Source organism: Palaemon carinicauda, chromosome 1, assembly GCF_036898095.1.
Source record: "Palaemon carinicauda isolate YSFRI2023 chromosome 1, ASM3689809v2, whole genome shotgun sequence".
Taxonomy (NCBI): Eukaryota; Metazoa; Arthropoda; class Malacostraca; order Decapoda; family Palaemonidae; genus Palaemon; species Palaemon carinicauda.
The window spans coordinates 10,451,880-10,464,901 of NC_090725.1; the positions used below are offsets into that span (position 1 = coordinate 10,451,880).

The 13,022-nt window shown below is 39.1% G+C and overlaps 1 protein-coding gene across 6 annotated transcripts in view; it reads left to right on the plus strand.

Moving 5' to 3' along the window:
• Positions 1-13,022, plus strand: part of l(2)k05819 (transmembrane protein 94-like protein l(2)k05819) — a 420,286-nt gene that overhangs the window by 175,563 nt on the left and 231,701 nt on the right. For all 6 annotated transcript variants that reach the window (XM_068379965.1, XM_068379935.1, XM_068379940.1 and 3 more), the window contains one exon: positions 3,171-3,264. In XM_068379965.1, coding sequence (XP_068236066.1) covers positions 3,171-3,264 — 94 coding nt within the window. The remainder of the gene's footprint in view (positions 1-3,170; positions 3,265-13,022) is intronic.

The following is a 13,022-nucleotide window of genomic DNA, read 5'->3' on the forward strand; positions in this document are numbered from 1 at the left end:
CAGTTTTCTTGATTTTAAAGATGGCCAATCTAGGAAGGATTCTTATATAAAAATATTCATTCACAACAGGCAACAATCTGTTGTCTCAGGAAGGGGATTATTTTAGAGAACTCTCAATACAGTGATTCTCCCAATCATGTGGTTCCTTTTGAAGAGAGATTTGTGTTTCTTCCAGATCTACCTTTTGGGCTTTCTCAGTGTGGCAGCTTACATCTGTCCAGCCAGATTGTCCTGGACAAAGATTGGACCTTGGATCAGAGCTCCTTCCAAGAGACCCTTGATATTACCCTAGATCTCCAATTGGACTAGTTTAGAATTAGAAAAAATTAAGCTTCTGCTCTACAGTATATAGCCACAAATATGGATTCTCAGGCAGTTGCAATATATGGATGTAACAGATAAATTTGTTTCCTCCAACTAGTATAATTTCAAATGTTTTGAATAACCTTCTGGACTTCTCTGGGACAGCTGTGCTTGTGTTTCCACAGAGGTTGAACAGCCCATTGTTTTCACTGCTCCAGCACTTAGTCTGAGATGACCCTCTTCAGTCAGTATGCCTGTATCTAAGAGTAAAGAATTGGAATATCTCTACTCCCTCCTTTTCGATCCAGAACCTTCACACAGATTTTCTCTCCCTTATATGCAGAAAAGAATTTTCAGTATACAGTGGAACATTTTGATGGGCTATAAGAGGTCTTCCACCAGGCAATACCAGTTGGTGTGAAAGGCAAGGAACATCTTCCATACCAGATAACCCCATACTTTCTGGCTTTCTTTCTGGTCTACCTCTTTGAAGATAGAAAGGTTAGCTATTAATACTCTTGTCATACAAATCTGCATTAACTGAACCTTTCAAGCATGCTTTATGCTTTTAATATGGATTTAGACTCGGACATATTCTACAAGATTACTCAGTCCTTTGCTTGACAATGCCCTTCCCTACCAACTCCTTAAATGTCTTAATTTCTTGATAGTTTTTAAATGATTGGAAAAATTATATACAGTAATTCTAGTATTTCTATAAAAGGATTGCTACAGAAAGCTATTTTTCCTGTAGGATTATCCTAGGGAGCAAAAGTCAGTGAGCTTGCAGCATTATGTAGGAAACAGGAGTTTATTAGCAACACTCATGGCTGTGTCCTGATCTTGACTCCGGGTCTCCTATTTTTTGGTCAAAAATTAAAAAGACTTTTTCAGAGGCAGAATCCTCTTTATACCACAGCTTTATAGTCTAGGGATAGTATCTTCTGTCTGGTGTCTATGTTGCAGTCATATCAGTAGAGATTCACGTTCTCAGAGGGTAGTCCGTTTCAAAATACTCAGACTAGCAAGTAGCTTTATGCATAGGTTATCTGTATTCAAATGTCCTTCCTTTTCAAAAAAGCTGATCCTCTCTCTATACTTAAAACCCGTTGTTAGAAAAGTTGATTCTTCATTTGACATTTTTTTTTTTGGCTAAAATACTTCAGAACATTCATAGCTTTACTGGTTTGTCTGGGTATTTGGTCTTTTTTTAAGTTGCTACCTGAAACAAATTCAAGCGGTCCAACGCATTCATGGTACTCAGCTAATTTTGTAGCACCTATGAGGGCAATATCAGCTAGAAAAGAGGGCCCATCAACCGGGTCCCTTAGTAGTGTCACTATGATAGTAATCTAGCTCCTTCTTTTGTAGTAAATGTTTGGCTTGTTAGTTTTTCTTCTCATCTATACTTGCATGACATGGATGTTTGCTTGGTTTTAGATGAAGTCTATCCTATGTTTCTCTGGTATTAGTCTTTGGGAACCACATAGCACCCTAACCCCCAAAAATGGGTTTTGACGAACGAAAAGCCTATTTTTGGGGATCTGCTGTGTGGTTCCCAAGACTCGTCTAGAGAAAGGGGACATATGAATATTACAGTACACCGAATATAAAAAATAGTTGTTGAGTGCAAACTAAGCTTCCAGATAGTATTGTTTCCAATATTAGTATTGAGTCTTGGTGATGACTTCTTATCAGTTGTCAGATGAATTTCAGCATTGGAAGTGCTGTGAAGGGTTCATTTGAGTCTGAACCCATGGATCCCAATATATGCGCAGTCTGTTCTTAGCACAATCAAACACTAGCCCTGTGACAGGGACAATATTTCTTTGTTTTTTTGTTTTATTGTTTTATTGGACTCCTTGTTCTAGTCTTTGACAGGAAGGTCTTTTGGGACCCCAGCACTTTTGTTGTGGCCTGATTGGTAACGTCTCTGTCTGGTGTTTGCCAGACGCGGATTCGAGTCCTGCTCAGACTCGTTAGTGACGATCGTGAGCTAAGGTTGTGGTTTTTTTGGGACACTATAGGTCTATCTGCTGAGTCATCAGCAGCCACTGCCTGGCCCTCCCTGGTCCTAGCTTGGGTGGAGAGGAGGCTTGGGTGCTGATCATATAATATATGGTCAGTCTCTAGGGCATTTTCCAGATTGCTAGGGCAATGTCACTGTCTCTTGCCTCTGCCATTCATGAGCGACCTTTAAACCTTCAAGTTTTTCCTTTGTCAAACCCCCTTTCTAATTCTTAAACTGGTAGTTTTATAACAATCATCTGAATTTTTATTGAGGTTATTCATTATGTATAGTATATTGGTTTTTGTTAATTTAGACAAAAGAAAATACTTAATAAATCATTACTAATTTTTTTATCATGTCCAGAACCTATTGTACAGTACTTTAATAGGATTAATCACAAAATATACACCAATTACATTATTTGATATGCTAATCAATTTAGAAGAATTACTTCTCTTATTGTTTGTTCAAATAACTTTTTTTTTCTTTATTTAAGAATATAAAGTTGGGGTATGACTTGAAATATAATCTCTTTTTACTCTTATCCATTCTACTGAGCTGTTATGTGGGGTATTTCTTAATTCCTGGTTCTTTTTTATTGCCAAATATTTAGAAACTAAGTATATAGTGTAGGCAAAAATTGGTTTATAGTATTTAGAGATGCTAACAGATGTTGCTTCTTCTCCTTTTTTTAAGTTTTCAATTGCTTTTGCATATGAAGCTTTTGTGTCTGCTGGATTTCAGAAAATGATTCAACATTGAGCTTATGTTCATAGGTATAGTATAGTTGTCTGTAGTGTGCATTTTCAGTATTATATAATATTTCTATAATTTTCTCTCACTCAATCCTGGACAGGTGCTTGTGTGAGTTAGCCAAACAAATAGGGTTTACCGAGCAAGCCCAGGTCCCTTTTGAATTAGAACACCAACTCTCAACCTTCAGACATGTGGTAAGTTAGTGATTTTGCTTTTACATATTATGAAATTTGCTTGTAATCAGAGGATTTTAAGTTAGTACAGTACAGTATTCCATTTTATGATGAAATTTTTGTCAGGGATTAATGATAGTATGTTGGAAAACATCATGGGCCTTAAGATTTTAAGAGTTTCAGTAATATATTACTCTAAGCATTATTTGGTCATCTCTTATGAAACCTTCAAGCAGATTAGCAGGTCAGTATCATCTTTATAAGTTATGACTTACATACCTAATTGGAAAAAATTTGTTGGAATGTTCGCTAGACTAGCAATGGAGTAATGTAGGTAAGTTTAAGTTTTCATGTTCATTTTCATTTTGATTTAATCATATATACTCTATGACTTTTAAATCATAACTTAATTGCTGTAGCAGATGTAATGCTGGTTTTTAGTGTTATTTTTATTAACAAAGCTTGATCTCCTCTCTTGGATGTTAGTTTAGGATATTATTAATCCTATTAAATCTTCCAGGATCTTTGTGAAAAAAAAAATTAAGCTTTTTATGGTAGGGTAAGGTCTTGAAAAAGTCACAGTAGGATTTGAGGATGTGCATAATTTGTTATAATCTAATGTATATTATAGAATTCAATATATTGTGGTATCCTGATATGAAGGGAATTTATTCTGCTTTTTCAAATACTGTTACAGATTTACACATTTTTAAATCATATATTTATGCTGTATATGTTACACTACCTGGAATGGGGCAGTGCTAATGTCCAAGAATATATATTCATTGATACACAAAGGAAGGCTGCATACTCCTCTCTGGTGAGTATACCTCACAAAGAAGGACCTACTTTAAATGAAATTACATAGATAGAAGGGACTTGAAAGACTGTAGTTTATTCTATTAGATGCCTTAAAAATTGAATAGAAATTGATGGGTTACAAGAGTTTGTTGATCACCATTTAATCCATCCTTGATGTAAATGACATTTAATGAAGCTAATATTGTATGTGGTGAAATTTGCATACCGGCTGGTTTTGAACCATTTTTATTCCTTTTCCATCCATTGGATCTAGTATTCCTATTACTTGAAGGTAAAAAGATTCTCTCTGTACATTATTCATACCATTGAGAGTAGAACCAGGTTCATTTTTAGCTTGATATAATATCCAAGGTGTCTAATTTGGTTGTTGTTGCCTCTACAACTACTGATGTTTTAAAGTCCTTTTCATGGTTTAGCAACCAGAATTGAACATCAGGCTCTAAAGTATGGTGTAACTAGTGTAATTCATTGGGTATTCTGATGGCACTTCTCAATCTCCATGTTAAGTAGGGTATACAGTAGTTGGTATTTGTGTTTTTATAACTTAAAGGCTGACTTTCCTAGTATTCAATTTTAATGGCACCATTTTACTGACTATTCACCTATATATTTATATATATATATATATATATATATATATATATATATATATATATATATATATATATATATATATATATATATATATATATATATATATATATATACACACACACACAAAATAACACTACTTTAAATAAGCCCATGCGGTCCAATTTACATGCCTTGCTCGACTCTATTGTGGCATTTACGGAGGTAAGTTTGGTAGAAAAGAGGAACTTTCAACAGAGTCTTTACCAAGGATGCCATGATGGTCATCTTGCTCGTTCTTCAGGTATCCTCTCATGAGGTGGTAGGGTTGACTTGTTTTTTCTTTCACATATGTAAGGAGATATTAGATATTCGTGGTTACAGGTAACTAATTTTGTGGTGCATGAGTCTACAATTTTCTGCTGGTACTAGTCCTTGGGTCCTTACAGCAGCCTATCCCCTAACAAAGGGTTTTGACAAAGAGAAGGGTGATAGGACAAAACTAAGACCTAATCCTTGGTTGGAAAGATGGTTGCCAGGCTTAAACAAATTCATGACCAAGCAATGTCTTTAGCACTGATAATGGTTCTCAGTAAGTGACATGTCAATTACAGGGGAATTAAACAACAGATGTGCTGTGATGAGTTCAATAGAGTCTGAACTCATAGGTCTCCCTTATACACACTGCCTTAAAATTTAAAAACTGGCCATAAAGCAGAAAAGACAATATTTTATTGGTATATCTTCTCGTATGGGATTCGATGTTTTAACCTTAACAGGAAAATCTCATTAAAAATTTGTCTTCTTCAAAATAATTTTTTTTTGTTTTTGTCAGACCTAAAAAGTTTTAGGTAGATGGTTGTTATAGTTATAATGATAAAAATGATGCTGGTATTATTTACATTATGCTTGTAGTAACATGATATCAATTTTATTACAGTAGCATTGAGGTCCCAGGCAAACATCCTGTTTAGCAAATTATTATTATTATTATTATTATTATTATTATTATTATTATTATTATTATCATCAGCTAAGCAACAACCCTAGTTGAAAAAACAAGATGCTATAAGCCCAAAAGCTCCAACAGGGAAAAATAGTCCAGTGAGGAAAGGAAATAAGGAAATAAATAAATGATGGGAAAAATAATTGAGAGATTGACTTGCAGAGGTGTTTAGAAGAACTTGTTCACAAATTGAATTAAAATATATGTTTTGTATCATAGTGCCAACAGTTGAATAGATGTATCAAGCATAAAATAGATATCTTTTTTCCTCTAACAAGGTACAGTATTAACAGATTCAACGTAGCCTAAGCAAGTCTATCTATTTTAGTTGCAGGTAAACGTGTCATCACAACTTAAATTATTCTATTGCATAATTTTATCAAGTGATGAATAAGATTTTTCAGCTTTTTAGAATAATGTTTATATGCCATGTATGTAGAAATCACTAGAAAATAAACAACTATTACATTACAGTGAACCCTCGTTTATCGCGGTAGATAGGTTCCAGACGCGGCCGCGATAGGTGAAAATCCACGAAGTAGTGACACCATATTTACCTATTTATTCAACATGTATATTCAGACTTTTAAAACCTTCCCTTGTACGTAGTACTGTTAACAAACTACCCTTTAATGTACAGAACACTTAATGCATGTACTACAGTACCCTAAACTAAAACAAGCACAAATATTAAAGGCAATTTTATATCATGCGTTTCCTAAACACGCTAAAAAGCACGATAGAAAAGGGCAACCAATGTTTTGTTTACATTTATCTCTGATCATAATGAAGAAACAAACTGGAGGTAGAGCTTTGCTTATTACCCAGACATATTTCCCATACTATTTCCTTAGAACTACATCACATCTTCCTACTTTAGATATATATATATATATATATATATATATATATATATATATATATATATATATATATATATATATATATATATATATATATATATATATATATATATATACAGTATATATATATATATATATATTTATATGTATACACATACATACCTACATATATACATACATATATACATACTTACATATATACATAAATACATGCATACATATATATATATATATTTACTCTATATATATGGGTTATGGAAAAAATCCGCGAAGTGGTGAATCCGCGATGGTCGAACCGCGAAGTAGCGAGGGTTCACTGTATATTCAAAATGTTTTTGTGTCAATTTCAATAATCATAATCATAGTAACAATGAAACTAATTACATTATATCTGTACTTTACAGCATACTTGCAGTAATATCATAACCTTGCCAGTTACTATAGTAATAATGACATAGCTGCCGAAAGTTGGTTTAAAACCTCATGATTGTATTTAGTAAATCGAAAGACTCATTAGAATACCCATTCTAAACATATTTTGAAATTTATTCACGAATAATTTTTTTAAAAAATGATTATGTTACTGTAGATGTTTCGTAACCTTGAGCCAGTAGTTAACTATTGAACTAACAATTAAGTGTATTAATCACAGAAATCTCTCTCTCTCTCTCTCTCTCTCTCTCTCTCTCTCTCTCTCTCTCTACATTGTAAAGAATTGACGTTGCCTTTGTAGTGTATCATATTTAAGATTAGGGCAAGGCCTATTCCACCTCAGTATTTTATTTCTCGATAAATGCAAATGTTTAGCTTTGAAGATGAAAGAAAATTTTTTTTTTATTCCATAACATGTGTATAGTATATACTGTATATGATTAGATTAAAATAACCATAAAAATAAAGCTGTCAAATCTAAATCCTTATGCTTCAACATTTGGATTTTTGTTCTAATTGAATATTTTTTTTTATATTATAGCAGCATTGCTATGATAACCACTCTTAGTCAATCTTAAACCAAACCTTTAACACAAAATCATTAGAAAATAAGAAAAGTTTCAGAAAACACTTAGTGTTATTGTATATTTATTAGCTACTAGTGCTCCACTCAGCTGTGTCTGAAACTAAGTGACCTCATATCGTTTTGAAAATAGTGTATAAATCCTTTTTTCTGATAATAGTAAGAATTCTTTTTAATTTGTTTAGTTCAAACTCTCATATATCAAGAAATTAATGCAAATATTATTTTTAATGATGTTATAAAATGAATACTGTGCTTTGAAGAACATGAGTATATGTTCCATTAGTCCTATTCATCAGCATAATGCATATTTGTTCCGACAGTAAATAGAAACCCTACGCTATTTATAGGGATATTACTTTCAGCGAAGTTGGAAGATGAGCCATAAGACTTTTAGCGAGATATAACCACCCATCCGCTAGGTAGCAGGATTGCGGGGGATGTAGCCAGCTATCTTGCTCACTCACACACCTGGGTTATGTTACCACTTTTGCTTCTGGTTGAGTGGAGAATGGACATTGTCAATTTCCACTTCCCAACTTGACCTGCCATTTTTACTTAATTGCTTTTCTTTACAGATGTGATTGTTTCTTCCTTAGCCGTCGAACCTATCCAAGACCTGAGGTCCACTTCTGCGGAATTTTCATGTCCTCCGTAGAGATGGACTCGCATTCCTTGTGGACATCCGTCCTGCCATGGGTGACGCTATGACTAGGTCAATACCTGCCCTGAATACCTGGAGTCATCTGCCTCCCAGTGGGAGAGATTTGGGCAACGGCACAAGAGGAAGTCTAAGAGAGGTTCTTCGCCTTCGGGGTCATTGTCGAAGAAACCTTGGACTTCTTCCTCGACACCCCGATCTCTTCCAGAAGCTCTTGCTTGATTTGTCCTCTCTGAAGAATGATCGAACAAGAGCATTGACCAATTAACACAGGTCAACCCCGAGGTTCAAGGGACTTGACTGCTTCCCCTAGAGAAGCATTGCCCCTTTATCATTCTGTCATGTTTTTTAGGTTTGTCCATCGCTGGGAAGGACCATTCCCCCATCGAAAGAGGCACTGTCAGAACTACTTCAACTTGGCACTGAGAGGAAGTGGACAGTGGCTTCTTCTGAAATTGAGTCCCCTTCACCAATGAGTATGGAGCACCGAGACCCTGGGGTGTCTACCACCCCCTGCCACTGAAGGGTCTCTTCCTTCACCGTCGCATGCCACTGCTGCCATTGTCAAAGACTGCACGCTCCCCCATACAGAGCCAACTCTTTCTTCGGGGGAGGAGCAAAGCTTCTCCTGTGGGTGGTCACCTTTCTCATTCTCAAGTGAGGCCCTCCCCAGAGACTCCGTTCCTGAGACCTTTTAGACGTCATCTTGCCTCCCCACTAATGCCTTACCCTTTGGAGCAGATTTCCTCTGCTGAAGAACCTTGCTGGTGTCGACAAGTCATCTCTCCTTCTCAAAGGAGCATAGTCCTCACCTCTCCTCCAGACGATCTCCTTTTCCATCTGCCAGGAGATGTAACTCTCCTAGGATTGACAATCTTCTCACTCTCCTTTTGGATGTTCGCCTTCGGCATCTCGTCACTCGCCAGCTTCTTGTCAATCACCAGCTGCTGGTCACTTGTCATTTAGTGACCGTCACTCTTCTTCTCGTGATTGTCACTTGCCCTCTTGTGACCATCACTTTTGATCCCATCACTCACCTACTCTGTACAGTTCACCAGCTCATGATCGTCACCTTCAAACTCTTCGCCATCAGTCAGCCTGTGCTCGTCCCTCACCATTTTCTCAATGTTCCCTGACAACTCGTCGTTTGCCAGTCTTACCACGTTCATCAGTCTCATCATTCTCCAGTTGCTTGTCATTCGCCAACTGCTCATTGTTCACCAGTTGCTCATCATTCGCCAACTGCTCATTATTCGCCAGTTGCTTATCATTCGCCAACTGTTCGTTGTTCGCTAGTTGCTCGTCATTCACCAACTGCTCGTCGTTCGCCAGTTTACAGGTGTACACCTCCTCGCCGTTCGTCAGCTTTGCGGTGTTCGCCACCTCGTCATTCACCAGCTTCTCGTCATTTGCCAGCTCCTCGACATTCACCATCACCTCATCACCTGCCGGCTCACAAGCTCCAATCGCCAGCTCTGGATCATCACTTGCCAACTCATGATTGTCACTCTCTTATTTTAAACCCTTATAGGTTAGCTCGCAATTGTCCCTCATCAGCTCAGGATTCTCACCTCCCTTTGCAGGAGCATTTCTCGTCAGGTAGGGGTCGTCCCTTGTAATCTCGTAATCATCACTCTCCAGCTATGGCCCTCTTTTACTCATCTAGGAACTCCTCTCCAGTCCATGACCACCCACCAACTTGTGATCGCTGAAGAGATGACACCCGTCATCCTTCCTACAAGAGTTTGCCTCTCCCTCGTTATTGATCTTCGCTCCAAGCTGAGCCTTCAAAGCATTTCACGTACGCTTCCTCGAGAGACTTGGTCTCCCAGAACTAGGTCAATTTGCTCCATCTTTTCCAGGTCATGCCAGAGCCTCTCCTCACTTACGAAAGCCTCTTCGTTCCTGCGGGGATCATATTCTTGCGGCTGAGTTCCAGCACGCAGACACCCAGTCCCCTTCCCGACTAGAGGGAATCTTCCAGGGTCGTTACTTTCTACCTCTAAGGCATCATGCTCTATCAAGCTAGAGCTAGAGGCAATGCCGGTGCCAATTATACCAGGTAAATGACCTAACTCTCCTATGTTTCAGGCTCTAAGACTGCGAGCTCCTAGGCGGCGATCTCCATTGTCTAATCTGTATAAGGAACTTCAGATCTTCTTTGCGTCGAGGAAAGAACCCTTGTGGTTCGACGCTCTGGTTAATGCAGCTCGTCAAGCTGTCTCGAGGGAGCTTCCTGCAGACCAGACAGTAGCCAGCACACCAAGAATCCCACTGAAGTCAGTTCTCCCCAGGTTAGCCTCCCCCTCATCTGACACCAGACAGAAAGCCTTGTGGCCAGATTAGCAAAGACCTCTATCTCCCAAGGTGATTGCCTCGCCCCTTAAGAAGAAGCGGAGAGCAGCAGAGAGGGATGCGAACATCCAGCAAGACTTCTTGCAGGTGCAGTTGATGCCGGCAATAACGACAAAGAAGAAGAGTAGGATGAAACATCCTACATTAAGCATGGAGACGGAAGACTCGGTCAGACAAGCGCTAAGATCACAGGACTTCATGTGCACACTGCACTGGATCTCAAGGATGCATACAACTAGATCCCAATCCATCTGTCTTCAAGAAAGTATCTCAGAATCATACACGACAACACACAATACCAGTTCAAGGTGCGGTGCTTCAGTGTTTCCACAGCACCTCAGGTATTCACGAGTGTTTGCTTAGTGTCATCTTGGGCTCACAGGATTGGCATTCATCTCCTAAGGTACTTGACGACTGGCTGATCCTAGCAGATTTGGTGGCGGCCCTTCTTGAACACCGAGACAGACTCCTTGCATTTTGCCAAGATCTGGGGATTATGGTAAACTTCAAGAAGTCATCTCTGCTTCCCTCTCAAAGACTGGTATATCTCAGTACGATCATCGACACCGACCTACAGAAAGTATTTCCATCAGACGACAGGGTACAGAAGCTGAGGAAGGTAGCAAGACCCTTCCTAAAATAAGAACTTCCAGCCCAGCAGTAGTTGCATCTCATAGGTCACCTAATATCCATGGCTCGTTTAGTACCCAACTGCTGCCTCTGAATTTGATATCTCCAGTAGCAGATGAAGTGCAGGTGGAATCAGACCAATGATTCCCTGGACACCCTAGTCCCCATAGGACTAGAGAAGCAGAAGGACCCAAGGTGGTGGGTGGCAGACAAGAACCTTAACAGAGGGGTTGACCTTGTTCTTCCCCCGAAATTGGTGCTCTCTTCAGATGTGTTCAAAGAAGGGTGGGGGCCCCATATGCTGCACCACATGGCCTCCAGGCTTGGGTCTGAGTCCAAAATGTACCTGCAAATAAATCTCTTGGAGATGAGGGCAGCATTCTTAGCCCTCCAACAGTTCCAGTATTTCCTGGTGGGTCACTTCGTGCTATTGATAAGCGACAACAACATGGTAGTAGGTTATGTAAACAAATAAGGCAGTACCTTTTTGCAGCCCCCATGCCATTTAGTAGTAGAGATTCTGAGATGGACAGAAGACAACTCGGTGTCCTATCAGCCTGCTTCATTCCAGACAAGTGGAATGTGCTCACGGACAATCTGAGCCAAATTTGTGGACTTGTTCGCGATGTCCCTAAACTTCATGCTCCCGCTGTACTGCTCCCCAGGCTCCTCTCTGGTAAGATCCATTCCAACAACGGTGGAATAACATCAACGTCTATGTCTTTTCCTTGTTCTGTCTGATGAAAAGATTATTTAACAAGACCAGAGTATCCAACAACCTCCCTATGACCCTCATGGCTCGCTATGGCATCATGCAGAGTGGTTCCTGGACCTTCTGCAACTCCTGACGGAGATCCCAAGAAAACTACCTACACGACACAATATGCTCAAACAGCCACATGCAAACATCTTTCCCAACGCTGTAGCTTTGCTTCGACTTCATGCTTGGAGACTATCCAGCACCTCCTCTCCTAAAGAGGCTTTTTGTAATAAGTTGTGAAGTGGATGGCTGGATACCTGCAACGATCTTCGGTTTCAGTCTGCCTGGCCAATTCGACTGACTTCTGTTTGGTGTCGTGGTAGGGGTATCTGTCCCCTCGATGCCACTATTTCAGCAATAGTGGAGTTCCTTTTTTACCTTCAGAAAGAAATGCTCCGCTTGTTTTTTCAGTAAAAGGCTACTGCTTAGCCTTGAGCCTTGCCTTTAAACTGAAAGAAGTCGATATTTCTTCCTTGTTGGAACTATCCTCATACGGAGTTATGAGCTTACCTGCCCCCAGTCAGAAGTTAGACCTCCTCCATGGCATGTTGTTTGCATCCTTCAGTCTCTAATGGGTGCTCCCTATGAGCCATTACAACAGGCAACAGATCGCCACATCACTTTGAAGACAGTGCTCCTAATCGCCTTGGCTTCGGCTAAAAGAGTTAGTGAACTTCATGGTCTTTCTTATAACGTCACCCATTCAAGGTGAAGGGGGATGTAAATTCTCAGCTTCGTCTCTGAGTTTATCACTAATACTCAAAATCCGGTAGTAGCAGATCCTAGATTTGGGCCCTTCCAGATTAGGAGTCTTCATTCTGTAACTGATGATCCAGATGAACTGTTACTATGCCCAGTAAGGAGTTTGAGGTATTACCTAAAAAGAACTTCAGCAGCTCGCCCCTGAGCGTCGGCACTCTTCATCAGCTCTAGGAAGATCAAGAAAAGGTTCACAAAGAACACCATCTATGCCTGGATGTACGAGGTCATAGACCTGACACTGAATCCTGATCCTCCTCCAGCACAATGACCCAGAGCTCATGATGTTAGGGGCATTAGAACATTCCTAGAATTCAAAAGAAACCACAGTACTCTGT